A 17,677-nucleotide genomic window follows, 5' to 3' on the forward strand; every position below is an offset into this window, starting at 1 on the left:
GCATCTAAAAAAATGTTCTACGTCACTAGCCATCAGGGAAATGCAGATTAAAACTACATTGAGATTCCATCTCACTCCTGTCAGATTGGCCACCATCATGAAAACAAATGATCATAAATGTTGGCGGGGATGTGGAAAAAAAAGGAACCATTCTATACTGCTGGTGGGAATGCAATCTGGTCCAGCCATTGTGGAAATCAGTGTGGAGGTTCCTAAAACAGCTAGAGATTGATCTACCATATGACCCAGCTATAGCTCTCCTAGGCATATATCCAAAGGACTCATCTCATTTCCTTAGAAGTACATGCTCAACCATGTTTATTGCTGCTCAATTTATAATAGCTGGGAAATGGAACCAGCCTAGATGTCCTTCAACTGATGAGTGGATAATGAAAATGTGGCACATTTATACAATGGAGTTCTACTCAGCAGTAACGAAAAATGAAGTTATGAAATTTGCAGAAAAATGGATGGACCTGGAAAGTATTATACTAAGTGAGGTAACCCAGGCTCAGAAAGCCAAGTGCCACATGTTTTCCCTCATATGTGGATCTTAGCTACAGATGATTGGGCTTCTGCGTGAGAATGAAAATACTTAGTAGCAGAGGCCAGTAAGTTAAAAAGGAGACATAAAGGGCAGAGAAAGGAAGGGAGGAGTGTACTTAATAGGTTGATATTGTATATATGTAAGAACATTGATTGTGATGGGGAGGTAATATGATGGAGAATGGAACTTCAAAGGGGAAAGTTTGGGGGGGGAGGGATTTACCATGGGATATTTTTTTATAATCATGGAATTTGGTAATAAAAATTTAAAAAATAAAAATTAAAAATAAAAGAGGAACCAGAAAAAAAAAGTTCAGTCATATGTTTGAAAAGTAATGATAAGCAGTGATAATGATAAAAACAAAAATGAAACAATTGAAAATAAAAACATGTACTGTCTGAGGGCCTGGAAGTAGCAGTCTATCTGAATGGTGTAACTTTCAATTCTGAATTAAATTTGCATCTGAAAATGTAATCATTAAAACAAATTTTATTTATTTGCAAGAAGAGAGAGATAATAGAGAGAAGGGCACAGACAGAGAGAATGGGCATGCCATGCCTTCAGCTGCTGCAAAGAAATTCCAGTTCTAACTTTACATGGGTACTGGGGAATCAAACCCATGTCATTATGCTTTGCAGGCAAGCACCTTCACCACTGAGACAACTCTTCAGTCCATAATAACTATTTGTGTCAATTTATTAATACTAAATTGTATTCCTCATAAGCAACATTGATTCCTGTGCACTGTCACATGCATGCCGTTCTGTATGTCACTGACCCAAATCACAAACCAACATAAGCTTAAAACTTGTTTATCTTGTTTATCTATTACATGGAAATGAGACTAACATGACAATAAACATGGATCTTCAAGCTAAAACCACAGCTATCTTTGGGTTCTCCCTCTCTAGTAGGCCAAGCATATGACTTTGACTCTGTAAGGTACTGAAATCACACATTCTTTTCACATGGCTTATTGAACTGCTCTCAAATGGTAATGACTTTCTGTCACTCTTGACCTGGGGCAGACTTGAACTAGTGACTAGGAGGTTAAAGGCTCTGTGTCTCATTACCAATCCCCTGGGATACTTGGTTCCCTCAACAACTAGTGCTTCTTTTGTGCCTCAATCAAACCAGAATACACACACACACACACACACACACACACACAGAGAGAGAGAGAGAGAGAGAGAGAGAGAGAAAGATAGAGAGAGAAGAAAAGAAAAAAAAAAACGAGCAACAGAAAAGTAGGTCAATAATACAAGGTTTGAGATAGGTTTGGCAAACTTTACCCAATTCAAAACATGATCTCTATATACAATTGAAAAGAATGGTTCTAGTATAGAACTCTAGAACTCTTATTAATCCATCTTTAAACACACACACACACACACACACACACACACATATAAAATGCACTAGTTAAATAAGTTCATTAGAAGTATTCCAGTAAAACATACAAATAACTTTCAAAATTTATGATCTTTTTAAAGTTTATTCATGCATTTATTCGAGAAAGAGAGAGAGGGAGAGAAAGAGAGGCAGAAAGATATATATATATAGAGAGAGAACGGGTATACTAGGGCCTCTAGCCACTGCAAACTAACTCCAGAAGTGTGTGCCACAGTGTGTATCTGGCTTACAGGGGTACAAGAAAATCAAATCTGGGTTCATAGGCTTCAAAGATAAGCAATTTAACTGCTAAGTCATCTCTCAAGCCCAATATTTTAAATTTAGTCACAATTTTCAGTTAATTTTTTGAGTACTGTCAGCATTATTCTTAATACTCAGAACTGTTTTATTATAGTGTACAAAAAGTTCTCCATACCCTCACTTCACAGCTAACAATTTAGAGGGAGTTTTGGTTCACTTATCAGTACAAGTAATTAAAGAAAGGTAAATAGTTATTTTGAATAATATATTTCATCATCTTGAAAATTTCAATGGTAAAAAAGAAATAAAGAACCTTTCCATCATGAGATTAACACATTTCAACAGATATTATATTTAGTACATATTTAAAGAGGAGTAATTTTTTTGAAATGATTATTTTTTAACTTTTATTTATCTGTAAGGAGAGAGAGAGAGGAGAGAAAGAGAAGAGAGGTAGGCAGGAGAGAATGGGCATGCCAGGGTCTCTAGCCACTGCAAATGAACTCCAGATGCATGTGCCCCTTGTGCATCTGGTTTACATGTGTCCTGGGGAATCGAACTTGGGTCCTTTGGCTTCGTGGGCAAATGCTTTAACCACTAAGCCATTGCTCCAGCCCCAATAGGAGTAATTTTTTTATTCTAACATAATGACTCTAAAGGAGAGAAGGAGGGAGATATTGATAGTGTCAAGTTTTTTTCGCATGCACATTAACAGTAGCTATGACATGATCACGTGCATATGTAAACCATTTCTCCCACATTCTACACTTCAAAAATAAAATGATAAGCCAAATGTTTTCATACTACAGTAGCCCCAGGTTAATGACTGATTTTTCTTCACATTTCCTGTACATATGTTCTATACTCAGAGCCTGCACTAGTCCACATTGTAACTTCTGAAGACTTCCCAAAGCACTGTAGCAGAGAGGCAAGATTTACAGAACAAGTAGGCGAGTCTTGGGTGACTCTGGGTGATAGCCCAGAAAGACACTTCTGTGCCTGTAAAAGGGTACTTCAAGGTTACAGGTTCTACTGCCTGGTGAGAGGAGCTCTGGAATTTTCAGATGGCTAGAACTGTGTGTGGGGTATATTCGGCAGCCTCTTCTAAGTCCCAGCAATGCTAATGACCAGGGATTGTCTTAACTCTTAAGTCTCTTTCTATGTTGGCATCATAGTTTTATAGCCCTTGTTGCCTCCACATCTTGATACCCATATCCAGATAGAAACCACCTTAACCTTCATGTTTATATTCGTTAAATATATTTTATTTATTTATTTATTTATTTATTTGAGAGACAGAAAGAGAGAGAGAGATAGGTGGGCCTCCAGCCACCGCAAATGAACTCCAGACACATATACCCCCTTGTGCATCTGGCTTATGTGGGTCCTGGAGAATTGAACTTGGATCCTTTGGCTTTGCAGGCAAAAGCCTTAATGGCTTTGCAGGCAAAAGCCTTAACTGCTAGGCAAGCTCTCCACCCCACCCTTCATATTTTTAATTATCTTGTTCACATTATGTTAGTGTACACACACAGAGAGACACACACACATAATTTTTTTAAGAGGCGCAGGAGAGAGAGAATGGGCACTCCAGGGCTTCCTAGTCACTGCAAACTCCAGATGCATGTTCCACCTTGTGCATCTGACTTCTGTGGGTCATGGGAAATCGAACCTGGATCCTTTGGCTTTGCAGGAAAGTGCCTTAATCACTAAGCAATCTTTCCAGCCCATATTGGACTTCTATTTACAAAACTGATTTCCTCACTAGACTTTAACATCTTGTTTAGTTTTGCTTCATTTTCTTTTCAAGGTGGAGCCTCACTCTAGTCCAGGCTGATCTGTAACTCATTCTGTCATCCCAGGCTGGCCTCTAACTAACAGTGGTCCTCTTACACGTGCCTCTTGAGTGCTGATACTAAAGGCCTGTGCCACCACGCCCAGCTAGACTTTAACTTTCATGGCAAACTTTATGTTTTAATTCACTTATAAAAACCTATTATAACCTTGTGATTATACTATATATATCTATAAAATCTTCATATCTTTGCTCTTTAGAATATATATTTTTATTGGATGAATGAATGAATCCTCTATGCATTTTTTCCATAGACAGATGACATATATGGCTGAAAAAAATAAACAGCTAAATAAAATGCTTTTATTTAATTATTTTATTTTTGAGGTAGGGTCTCCCTGTAGCCAAGGCTGACCTGGAATTCACTATTAGTTTCAGGCTGGCCTCAAAATCACAGTGATCCTCCTACCTCTGCCACCCTCCCAAGTGCTGGGATTAAAGACATGAGCCGCCACACCTGGAAGAGAGAGAGAATGGGCATGCCAGGACCTCTGGCTGCTGCAAGCAAACCTCAGAAGCATATATGCCACTTTTTGCATTTGGTTTTATCTGGGTACTGGGCAGTTAAACCCAGGTAGTTATGTTTTGCAGACAAGTGCCTTAACCACTGAGCAATCTCTCCAGCCTGCCTTTATAATTATTTATAATAGCCCATTTCAATCTTCACATATGAAGAGTCTAGCCTTTAGATTTCTATTTTAAAATTTTTATGAAAATTGTATGTTTTTTCTAATATCAATTTAGCAATCTAAAGGAAATTTTCTCTAGTAACCTACAACAATAATACAAACAACAAATATATGTAAAGCAGGCAGTCCTAAGAGTTTTCCATAAATTCGTTCAAATAATCTTTTCTATAACCCGATAATATAGCCAGTCTAATTATCATTACTTACTTATTAGTAAATCATTTATTTACTCCTGAAGAGATCATTCCCAAGTGGAATGGTATAACTTTGTGGAGGTCAGTTAGAACTGGGTCTTAAGTATGCTTAAATTCAGAGCACAAATGTATAACCAGCACATTCTACCTCTCCTCATTTACTCACTTTGGTATCCTCCCAATGTCAAAAATTAGGTCTAGCAGCTGGTACTCAATAAGTGATAATTGAGCAAATTAAGGAAATTTAAGTGAAGTTCTCTTCAGACAGCTATGGGAACCATTAACATTGCAACAAGGATGTCTTTAAATATTTATTTGAAAAATATTGCAAGGAAATTATTTATATGTGTATATATACATACATATACATATATCCGATTGCAATGTTTTCATGCTACAAATACACGTAGGAAATCATTTTTAAATATACTTTGTAGTGCTACAGTTATACCAAAACTAAAGTGAAATATAAATTCAAAGTGTTACAAACCTTATTCATGGATGTACTTTGAATGTTTAAAAGTTTTTCTTAGTGAATATATTTGCACAAAAACACCGTGTATAGTTCAAATTAGTTTATCCTTTCATAAGCCTATTAATTTTAACTCTATTTAAACTAATTTAAAATGAACTCTGCTGCTCTATGTATTCTTCCTGCTTAACACATGGCTGCATTCTTCCTTTGAGGATATATCAATAAATGAGCATGGTCATGAGGTTGTGAACAGATTGACTAATAAGCAGGTTTCAATCAAGAACACCTAAGAAAGGTGATGCTGCAGACTGCCTTCAAGAGGAAGCAGAGCAGAAATGGGGAGTCATGTTGGGCGCAGGCCATGGGATAGAAAGTAAGGTCCAGAAGCAGGGGGAATCTTGGTGTGTTGGGGAACATTACAATTACCAGCACTTGCTAGAGACTTTCGACTGTTATGCTGAGTGCAAGAAGTAGCCACTGGCAAGTTTCAAAAGAAGATGTTTGGCTCAGTCTTCTATTCTGGAAGAATGACTGGCTGTAGGGTGGTGATTTCAGAAAAATCTGGGTCCAAGTCAGCAAGAAATCCATGTGTCACTCAGAGAGGTAAAGAATTCATTTATTTACATTGGTGGGCTGAGTAAGCTCTATGCTCTCAAATGCCTTCCGCCTTAATTATGGTAAGTTTTTGTCTTTTTATTGACCGTTTGGTGTCACCCTGAGTTATTTTCATTGCTGGTGTGTTAAACTTCTAAGCTACATTAGCATTAACAGGAACCAGAAACTTCTGGAGCAAGCAAGTGTAGGGAAATGGGAGGGAGCACAGATGGGTACAGAAGTAAAACAGTGAGCTCTTAACTGGCAGGGAAAGTTCCTCAGGGTGGCTGCTGTCATTCAAACTTGCTGTAGTTCATGGCCTTTGCCCTGGTGACTCCAGCCCCTCTGTGTTGTCCCGAGCCCTGTCTTCTGTTGCGAACCCCATAGTTCCTAGGAGCAGTGAAGCACTCCTTCAAATTCCCTGGCTGTTGAACCTGATTGTCCTGACTGCTCAGCAGTTTAGGGAGAGGGTCTTAGAGAAGCTGTTTTGATTGGAACTTCCCCCTTATATATAGGGACATTGGATTTGGTAGGGAAGAAAGAAAACTTTGAGAGTTCCTGGAGATCAGAACTCCATAATGACAGTGAAAAAAGAAAGATCCCATAGTTGCCTTCATCTTCCTTATTATCCTTTGGAGTCCTAAGAACTTTGCATCCAGCTCCCTGGCAGGATGGGAGGATGTTGCTTCTGTTTAAAGAAAAACTGCCTGCCTTCCACTTAAGCTCCATGTAAGAGCTGGAGGGATGGCTTAACTGCTAAGGCCCTTGACTGTAAAACCTAAGGACCCAGGTTCTATTCTCCAGGATCCACATAAGCCAGATGCACAACGTGGTGCATGTGTCTGGAGTTTGTCTGCAGTGGCTGGAGGCCCTGGAGTGCCCATGTTCATTCTCTCTCTCTGTTTCTCTTTCAAATTAAATAAATAAATAAATAGATAAAATATTTTAACTCCCTTTGCAAAAGTAACTCTGCACTTAATTTGAAAAATCTGAATCCTTCAGAAAATCTGAAACTCTTAATGAGTATGAAACTTTTAGTATTTCAAACATTGTCATTCCCAGAGCATGCATTTTTAAACACTGAATGTTTCTCTTTGTCATTCTAAAGATTTTTTTTTTTTCCCTCAAGTAAGTGGAAGTTAAGTACAATGATTATTCATTTGCTTGGTTCTGGAAAGTGAAAAGATAGTTATGAAATTAAAAGAAAAGCACTATACAGAATCATTTAGTATTTTTAAAATTTGATTTGTAGTACAACAGTAATTTGTAGAGGCTGGGAAGAAGTGAGAGAAGTTAACTACAAGTCATAAGTTCTAGTACCCAAAGCATAGTGAAGGGACAATAAATCATAACAAAGTATGTAACAAAGAAAGAAGCTCAAAAGTGCTCAGAGGATAGAAATAGGAAAGACCTTTGACTATTGTGTACATATAGTACACATGGCGAAATGCCATGCTGTCAAAGCCTAAGGGCCTGAGTTTGATTCCCCAGTACCCATGTAAAGTCAGATGTACATTGTGGCACATTCATCTAGAGTTTCTTTGCAGTGGCTGGATGCAGTGGCATACCCATTCACTCTCTCTCTCTCTCAAATAAATAAATGAATAAATAAACAGAATATTTTAAAAATATGTTAATAGTAGAAGCTTGTCATATAAACTATTTGAAATTGATCAGTATACATTATGTCCATATGTAAAATTATTATACTGTACACATATATTTGTACAATAATGTTTTTAAAATATATAGGAACAATTTCCTTTACAATAATATGAAGCACAATCATAAGATATATTTATGTATTCTTTATGTAATGTAATCTGAGTGTATAAATTGAATTAAATCCTTAGGGAAAAAAATCCATTCTCCCATGACTCCTTTTCAAATCTCATAAGGTTCTCCTCCTCACCACTCTCAATCCTGAATTGAATTCACACTTTTACAGTGCTTCATTCTTCCAACCAGAATATTCTTCTTTTATTCTTGGATTTCACTCTCCATTCCTTCAGGAAACTAACAGAGTGCTCAGTGAGATGTCTAGTTAACCAAAAGTTGTGACTCCCCACAAAGACAAGGAAATTAAAGTAAGTATATTAAAGAGTGTTTACAGATATAGCATGAACTAGATATATATAAAAAAAGAAAAAAATTAAGTAGCTTATAAATATGGTTATACACAATAGTTCAATAATGAGATAAATGTGGATACTCATATATACTAATATATATCTTTTCATTGTACTTGAAAAGCACTCTTTGATACTTGAAAATGTGCCCTTTCTTACTGGTTTTCCAAAATTATATATCTATAATAATATATATTAACATATTATATGTGTGTGTATGTATATTTCCAGTTCCACATGCTTGGTTGTTTGTTTCAATGCCGTTATTCAGTAAAATAAGAACACATCAGCTTTATGTTTTCCAAATTCAGAAAATATTGAGAAAATTTGTTATTCAAGTGATTCAGTTTCTAAAGAACACTAAGTCAAGGTGTTTGAACATGAACATCACAAATATTAAGTAGTGGAGATGGGACATGGACAGGCATTTGAGGTTTAAAAGCAGTGATTTTGTAGTGGATGTGGGATATCCACATGAACATGTCTATTGAATCTGAAAGGCAGAGTGGGCACATGTGTGAAGAGAGAGTGTTCTTTTGAGGAAGTTATGAGGGGGGAAGGATTGGGAAAGTTGAATGTGCTCCATAATTAATGGAAGCATGAGAAAATAAAAATATAGTATAACAGAAAAAGGGGGAAGGAGTCTACCCAGAGATGGTTTGTGCTGGGAGCTATCTTTAGTTTCTCATTCTGTGTGTTCCTAAGGCCAGGAGACTTGTAAAAGCACTGAGCTGATGTCTTTCTATCACTGCAATGACTTCAACCTGACCATGCACCAAGCTATTGATTCCTTGAGTCCCCAGGAGTCTGTCTGCTAAAATTGCCTTCTGTTTTCCTTTCCTGGTCCTATTCCCTTTTGATTTATAACTGATTTTCAGATCATGTTTAAGAATTGTCATATCCTTGACTGCTTCCTGAATCATAACTCTGACTCACTGTAAAATCCATACTATTTGCATTCGTTGAAGTCCGACATTTCTAAGACACCACACTATGACCTAGCCTCAACATCTCAGGTTCCACTATTCAAACATGCCCAGGATGATGATGAAGAGTTAGACAAATCAAACTTGGAAACCATCACACAAACAATATTAAAGCCATACACATCCCACCCTGTCCAGGTCCAACAAGTGGTCCTGCCTAAGTTGCACAAATAGTAGCAGGAAAACTAAATACAGTAAAGGGCCATAGTCAAAAAGAAACAATTCAGAGAAACATTCAAGAAAAAGTGCCTTTTATGAACATGGTTGGGGTATCCCAAAGAAGTATCCCAAATAAGAGAAGCTGGTGGGTCTTTCAGGAAGAGTATGAACAAAGACAATCAGCAGCAGTCTATGTAGAAGAAGAAATCTGAAAAGAATAGTAGAGAAGCAAGGAAACAGAACATTTATTCAAAAAAGTATGCCTGAGCGCTATTTTAGAACTTAACCAAAACCATGTAGGCACTCTACCTAATGTTTTACCATGTTACCATGAAGCTGTTCATACTATCATGAAGGAGTTAAAAAATTTGTAACTGAGATGAAACTCTTCAACTATTTGTTTTCTCTTCATTTTGGGCTTCCAAATTTGGAAATGGATAGGACCTCATCTGGTACAAATGGACAGGTCACACAGTTTTCTGGACTGTGTAGGATCACTGTAAATAGAAAGTCTGTCTCTTGTCATATCACCTGTTGTAGTCTGCTTCACATTTTTGGGGTGAACTTCCAAACTAGGCACAGTTTATGGGAGGAACAGGATTTGTTGATGCTTACAGATCAAGGGGAAGTTCCACAATGGCAGAAGAAGCTGGTCCCCTTTTACAGGTCCATGCCAACAGAAAGACCATCACCAGCACCATAAGCAAGTGCACTTCAGTAACCCCCAGGTAGGGCTCAAACACTCTGCATTCTTTATGTTTGAATTTAGAACCACCCCCAGTAAAACCTTAACGCTGGACCCCAGGATCTGCCCCTAATAGCACTCCAGCAAGGGATGGAGGTCTAAGTTACAAGCTTTAATAAACTCCTGAGCCTATTTGGGGGCATCCATTCAATCTATCACATTTTGTAACTTGAAAATGTTGGACCTGTATGGAAGCCACTGAAAAATCCTTTGAACACATAAAGGCAATTAACTTCATAGGCATTTACAACTAGTAATGCATAATGAACTTTCAACTATCTAAATTTACAACCCTATCTGTATTATAAATATTATATCTGGGCTGGGGAGATTGTTCACCTGTTAAGGTGCTTGTCTGCAAAGGCTAATGACCTGGGTTTGCCTTCCCAGAACCCACGTAAAGCCAGATGCACAAAATGGCACATGCATCTGAAATTCATTTGCAGTGGCTGGAGGCCCTGGACACCCATTCTCTCTGTCTGTCTCCTCTCTGTGCTTGCAATAAATAAATAAATAAATAAATAAATAAATGTATTAAAATAAATAAGTATTATATCCAAGTACATATGTATGGACATATTTTACATATAATTAGACATTTTATAAGACTGTTCATACAGATGACTGTCAGCAGTAAAAATGTACTTATCAAAATATTAAATGAGAACCAGGTATGGTTGCTCATACCTTTAATCCCAGTACTCTGGAGGCAGAAGTAAAAGTACCATTTTAAGGCCAGCCTAGGACTACAGAGTGAGTTGTAGGTCAACCTGTGTTAGAACGCAACTGTATCTCAAAACAAAAATAGTAGTAAATAAGGGTTATAAAGATGACTCAGCAGTTAAAGAGACTTGCTTGTAAAGCCTGCTCATCAGAATTCATTTCCACATTAAAGCCAGATGCATAAGGTGCTGCACCTAGAGTTGGCTTGTAGTGGCCAAAGGACCAGGCATGGCCATTCTTCTTTCTTCCCTTCTCTCTGCTATCATCTGTCTAGCTATCTATCATCTGTCTGTCTGTCTATCTATCTATCTATCTATCTATCTATCTATCTATGTATCTATCTATCATCTATCTATCTATCTACCTATGTATCTATCTATCATCCATCATCTATCTATCGATCATCTATATCTATCTATAAATTGGTGGCAGTTCTTACCTGTATATATTTGTGGATGTACCAGGAAGCCTGCTTTCCGTCGTTGACAGATTCCACTGTAGTGTTGGCCATACCCACAATGTCACCACCTGCAAACACCCATGGTTCACTGGTTTGCATAGTTTCTGGATCGACTTCAGGGAGACCCCATCTGTTAAATTTTATGGGATGCAAGGCTTCTTTTACTGAAAAAAAGGTAAGAGACGACAGCAATGACTTATTTGTATCATGTGACAATAATATAAAAATTATAATTATAAAAGAACTTTCTTACAAAACCTGACAGCCCTACTACCCACATAAAGCCAAATACACAATGTGGCACACATTTTTGGAGTTCATTTTCAATGGCTGGAGGTCCATATAGTCCTTCTCTTTCCCTGTGTTTTTGAATATAAATAAATTAAAAATTAATAAAAAATACTGGTGTTAACACATTCAAATATACTGACTTAAACTACTTGAAATATACCTCACATACAGAAATAAACAAGCTTTTTGCAATATTTCCTGTCTGGTTTATATATCTAGGAGGAATTGGATCTATGGGAAAGGAATGCACCACCTTTTAAATACATGAAAACTGAATTTCCTAAAATATATTTACCCAGACATTTGTTACTGTCTATATTATCACAGTCTCTCTACTGAGAATCAGACATAATTCATATAGTTCCATTGGGGATTACAGTCAACCCTGACTCTTCCTTTCACAATAAGACACCTTGTAAAGCTTTCTACATGTTCATCTGTTATTTGCCATTATTATTTTGTTGAGTTCTTTAATGGACTCAGGTCACATTGAGCCAGTGATTTTGATTCTATTTTAGAAAAGTCAGTAACTATAATATTACTATTGGTTCTTTGTAGAAAATCTCTATAAATAGTTTTATAATTATTTGCAAAATATATCCTGTGACCAGGAATCTAATAGTATCATGGAAAACAGGAGAATTGAGTTCTTTTAAGAATAATACCTAGGGCTAAGGTCATGGCTCAGTGGTAAAGGTTCTTGTTTGGAAAGCCTGTTGGCCTGGTTTAGATTCTCCAGTACCCATGTAAAGTCAGATACACAAAGTGGTATATGTGTCTGGAGTTTATATGTAATGAATAAAGGCCCTGGTATGCACATGATCTTTCTCTTTCTCTCTCTGGCAAATAAACAAATAAAAATATTTTTAAGAAACAAAAACAAAACCAGAAGTGCTCTTCAATGTGATATAGGCAGATACATCTGTGGCCCATGCATCTGGGATTCATTTGTAGCAACAAAAGGCCCTGGAACACCCTTCTCCCCCCACCCTGCTAACAAATAAATAAATAAACCTATTAAATAATAAAGAACACGTATAAAGAAAATTTCAACAAATCATAAGTAGAAAGATTGGCCAAAAATAGGAATGAAGAATGACAAAGAAGGCCCTGCGGCAGAGCAAAGCATGCAGGGTTGAAGGTTGAATGTGCTCTCTGGGTTTCATGTTATGAATTTTAAGTACAACATCTTAGCACAGACAAAAGGAGTTGTTCTATTCTTTAAATCAAAACAAAAATATTAAAGGAGTAGTGCATAGGTTTTGGAATAGTAATTTAATTCAATATACTAATGAACCAAGCGTAAAGTAACCAAATGTAAACAAGAGTGTTATCCTAATACCCTAACCTTACATTTTTCTCAGCAAAACAGAAAAAAGAAAAATAAACAGACACAATAAAAGTGAGCCTTGCCTCTTGGGGCCCGTGAGAAGAGCAGCGTGCTCTGGGCTTGCTGCTGCTCTCCAGCACCTCACATGGAATGTGCGTTTTAGAAGACACTAGGCTGGATTGATGTTTGAACGCATGAGTACTTGAGCAGAAGCTATCAGACTCGGAGTTTTAATTTAAAAATCTTCTGCTATTTGTATTTCTTATGCTATTTCACCTTTCATCAAGAGTAAAATTAAATATTCATGTAATTATATTCAATGCAGAATGGCATTTTGAGACTTTTCTAATGTCTTTAAAGGTCACATGGAAAGAGACCTTTATCATTGTTCCCCATTGCATAGCAGATCATCACTACCATCTGTTGACAGTTATTTGAGTTGCAAGAAAGTCAATAGTGAATATAACTCATTGATTCGACCTATTTTAATAGTGGCAGCTACAGTAGAGCATAACTGGATGGCACAGTTAAGTTTTGTATATATAAGCCAGGACTGCTAAATAATTATCTCCTACAAGAAAGGATCTCATTTGTCTAGAAATTTGATAGAATTTTGGCCCAAATAGAGATCTAAAATAAAAACAGCTCTTAAATGGGAAAGAATTCAAATTGATTTTCCCAGGAAGTCAGAGCTCTTTGTATATCTAACTCATTTTTGACAGGAGCATTCTTAAAAGTTGGGCACAAATTTCACCCCAGGCTTGAGCAACATGGAGGTTATGTCATATGTGTTAGTTATTTTGATTGCTTACGTTACCTGTTGGAGTGAAACACATATATAGTGGGACAATATTGGGGTTTAAAGTCGGGTCCCGTGCTTCTAAGGGCCTCTTTCAAGGTACTGCATTCAATTTTAAGTTCATAATTTTTTTTTTTCTGTTATTAAAGAGAGGAGGCATTTATATTTTAAAAGATTCAGAGCTCACAAAAATTGTGTTTTTGCTTGAACTAAAAAATTATATGCAGCAGGCACTTATAAATGTTTAATTCATTAAACTGAAGTTCTTAAAAAAATGTTCCTTATAATTTTCTTTTCTTTTTGGGGGGCTGGGGGTTTGAGGTAAAGCCTCACTCTAGTCAAGGCTCTCCTGGAATTCACTATTTAATCTCTGGCTGGCCACAAACTCACAGTGATCCTCCTATCTATGCCTCCTGAGTACTAGGATTAAAGGTGTGTGCCACCACGCCTGGGTTATAATTGCTTAAAACATAAAAATGTACATAGTCTAATTCACTTTCATATTGAAGCTCATCACAAGTTTTGTCAATAAGTGGTCAGGAATAATATTTGGTTTAATAAGTAACTACATTCTTTTTTTTTTTTTTTTTTTTTGGTTTTCAAGGTAGGGTCTCACTCTAGCCCAGGCTGACCTGCAATTCACCATGTAGTCTCAGGGTGGCCTTGAACTCACGGAGATCCTTGTACCTCTCCCTCCCGAGTGCTGGGATTAAAGTTGTGCACCACCACATCCGGCAATAGGTAACTACATTTTTTAAACTCGGTAGTCCTAACACCAGATACCAGCATAGGAGTCTTTGATTTTGAATTCAAAGCACACAGCTATTCATGGGTGTTTTTATTTTGTAGACATTTCTCTATGTATGCACTTTATCTTTGTGTACATTTGTAAAAATAAGAAACATCTTTGTTTATTATGTGAATACTTATATTTTGAAGTCTTAGACCTAAATATCAACTGTTTGATTTTCTCATTAATTTCATTAAAAATCATTCAATGCATTGATTATATATTTCAGACTAGAAAAGTTCATCTTTCATATTCCCATTAGCTTGCTTTCAAAAATAATTTACCAAATTACACACTGCTTCAAGTATAACAGATTACTAATTTTATTCCATAATTTAAAACAAAACAATGAGAGGCTGTTCAGCTAGAAATAACTAGCATTGATTTTATTCTATTTTTCTTTCTTTTGTTATGTTTTATTATGGTAAAATAATATGTAACATCTATGATTTAAACATTTTTAAAATAGCTTTGCAAAAAATATTTTATTCATTTATTTGAGAGAAAGAGAAAAAGGCAGAGAGAGGGAGAGAGAGGGAGAGAGAGGTAAAGAGAAAGAGAGAGAGATAGAGAAAGAATGTGCATGCCAGGGCATCTAGCTACTGCAAATGAACTCCAGATGCATAAGCTATCTTGTGCATCTGGCTTATGTGGGTCCTAGGGAATTGAACCTGGGTCCTTTGTCTTTGCAGGCAAGTGCCTTAACTGCTAAGCCATCTCTACAGCCCAATCATTTAAACATTCAAAAAATATTTTATTTATTTATTTATGAAAGAGAAAGAGAGAATGGGCATGCCAGGCCTCTGGCCACTGCATACGAACTCCAGACACATGTGCCCTCTTGTGCATCTGGCTTACGTCGGTCCTGGGCAATCAAACGCAGGTCCTTAGGCTTCTCATGCAAATGCTGCAACTGCTAAGCCATTTTCCCAGTCCCCTTAACATTTTTCATGGTACAATTCAATGGCATTATTGCCTTCACATATTTGCACCCAATCACCAACATCTATCCACAGAACTAGTCTTCATCTTCCCAAATTGAGTGAAATTTCTTATTTGTAATAGTAAAATTGAACTGAAAAATATTTACAAGACTCTTGTAAAATTTCCTCCTAAATAAGCCAAAAGAAGTTAGTTTCTTTTGGCTTATACTAGTTTTACATTTTTAAAATTATTTATTTATTTATTTGTAAGCAGAGAGTGGGAGAAGGAGAGAATGGGTGCATTGGGTCCTGGAACTACAGATACATGTACCACTTTGTGCATCTGACTTTATGTGAGTACTGTGGACTCAAACCTGGGTTGTTAGGCTTTGCAGGCAAGTGCCTGTAGCAGTGCTACAATATGTAAAAAAAAGTTTTCTTTCACTGGCACTGAGCTGCTACTCTAAGAATGGCTGATTATGGCATCTTGAGCCTCTAAAATTAGGATCATGTTCCTGTAAATACAGCAAGCTCTGAAACATCCTTAAATCTACATATGTATCAATTAATGCTTTTCATAGTTTCAATGAAACTTGAAATATAATCTTTTTCTCATTATATAACCACATTTTAAAAATTCCAGAATATATGATCAGGATTTCAAACTCAAGAAATCATTAAAGAGGGCTGGTGAGATGGCTTAGTAGTTAAGGCACTTGCCTGCAAAGCCTAAGGACCCAGGTTCAGCTCCCTAGGACCCATGAAAGTCAGATGCACAAGGTGGCACATGAGTCTGGAGTTTGTAGTGGCTAGAAGCCACCAACTTTCCCTCTCTCTCTCTCTCTCTCTCTCTCTCTTAAATACATAAATAAATAACTTAAAGAAATTCAAGGTGCATTTTGCCAGTAGTTTGTCAGCATGGAGTTCATTTATTGAGCTGCCTGTCATGAGGAAGACCTTCCTCTTTCTTTTCATCATCCTATCCTTCTATGGGCTCCTCATAGCCCTTTTATTTCTCTACTAGCATGCTAATCTTGGAATTCAATGAAAACAAACCCCAGAAGTCTCTCTTCTCCACTTCCTTTATACATCTTGGAATGAAGGAAGGCACAAGTGAATGAAAAATGTATATTTACTTTTGCAAGCCAAATAAAATGGTTTTCTATTTCTTATTAAGTGTTAAGTGAATACTAATAGAGGGACTGCATTTCTTTCTTTCTTGATTATAAAACGAAGGGGACAGGAATTTTCTGTTTCATTCATGCACCATTTTCTCAGATTTCCAAGGGATTTAATCTGGATAGCTGAACAGAAAAGTAAACTTGAACCCTAGATCCTGCTTATTCACTGTCCAAATTATTCTGCAAAGGGGAGGGAAATATGCTAAATGATATGGTGCCTGGAATTTTATGCAGTCTTTAAAAAGAGCCAAAACATCCTTAATTCATACCAAACATTCAAGATTTATGTTAATTTTCTGCTTTAATTACTACTATGTTCAAATGAGCTTATTTAAAAAACAAAGACACTCTGAGGTAGCTTTATAAAGCAAAAGGGTTTTGAAATAGGGAACTTTTAGTCAATTTAATGTTATGCATGAAATGATTTTTTATACAGACTTAATTGTATTGTGACACACAACTTCTTCAATAAGCCACAGCTTAAAATTGCAGAAACTGTCCCTCAGGGACACATCAGGAGCAGATGCAGATTGCCAAGGTCAATTAAACTGATGTAGCTGTACTGTCAGATATGTAGAAGAGAAACCTACCAGCATATGACAAGTATATTTCTTAGTGTTTATAACAATATGTCAAGAATGTTATATTTTACTATGTAAATATAAATTAATCCTCCATAAACAACAAAACTGTGCCACAAAAATTATAATGCAAAGTGATTATTGGAACTCTTTAAAGAGTTTGATGTGTTATAAAACAGTGGAGGGAAAGATATCTTTCAACATGGATAAGAAAATATTCTCTTGAAAATGTAGGTGAATCCATCTCCATACCTCTTTATTCTTGTATAAATTGTCACCCAGTAGGTCCAAACACAGTGAAAGAAAAAGGCAAGCTGAAGCAATAATATTGGTAATTCAGAGGTGAAAGCAAAATTTCTCCTACATCAAACATATATATATATATATATAGTTTTGTTTGTTTGTTTGTTTGTTTTTCCCTGCGGTAGGGTCTCACTGTAGCCCAGATTGACCTGGAACTCACAGTGATCCAATGGTTAAAGAAGAATAAGAAAAAGCTAACTTCATTTAGGTACTTTAAGATAGAGACTGAGGCTCAGAAAAAACAGGAGATACCATCCCACATGCCACCTC

At 36.6% G+C, this 17,677-nt stretch overlaps 1 protein-coding gene across 2 annotated transcripts in view; it reads right to left on the minus strand.

The window, feature by feature from the left end:
* Dpyd (dihydropyrimidine dehydrogenase) overlaps positions 1-17,677 on the minus strand; it is a 1,202,971-nt gene that overhangs the window by 515,791 nt on the left and 669,503 nt on the right. For both annotated transcript variants that reach the window (XM_045137960.1, XM_045137961.1), the window contains one exon: positions 11,189-11,373. In XM_045137960.1, the coding sequence (XP_044993895.1) occupies positions 11,189-11,373 (185 nt within the window). The remainder of the gene's footprint in view (positions 1-11,188; positions 11,374-17,677) is intronic.

This window comes from Jaculus jaculus, chromosome 19 (genome assembly GCF_020740685.1).
Source record: "Jaculus jaculus isolate mJacJac1 chromosome 19, mJacJac1.mat.Y.cur, whole genome shotgun sequence".
Classification (NCBI taxonomy): domain Eukaryota; kingdom Metazoa; phylum Chordata; class Mammalia; order Rodentia; family Dipodidae; genus Jaculus; species Jaculus jaculus.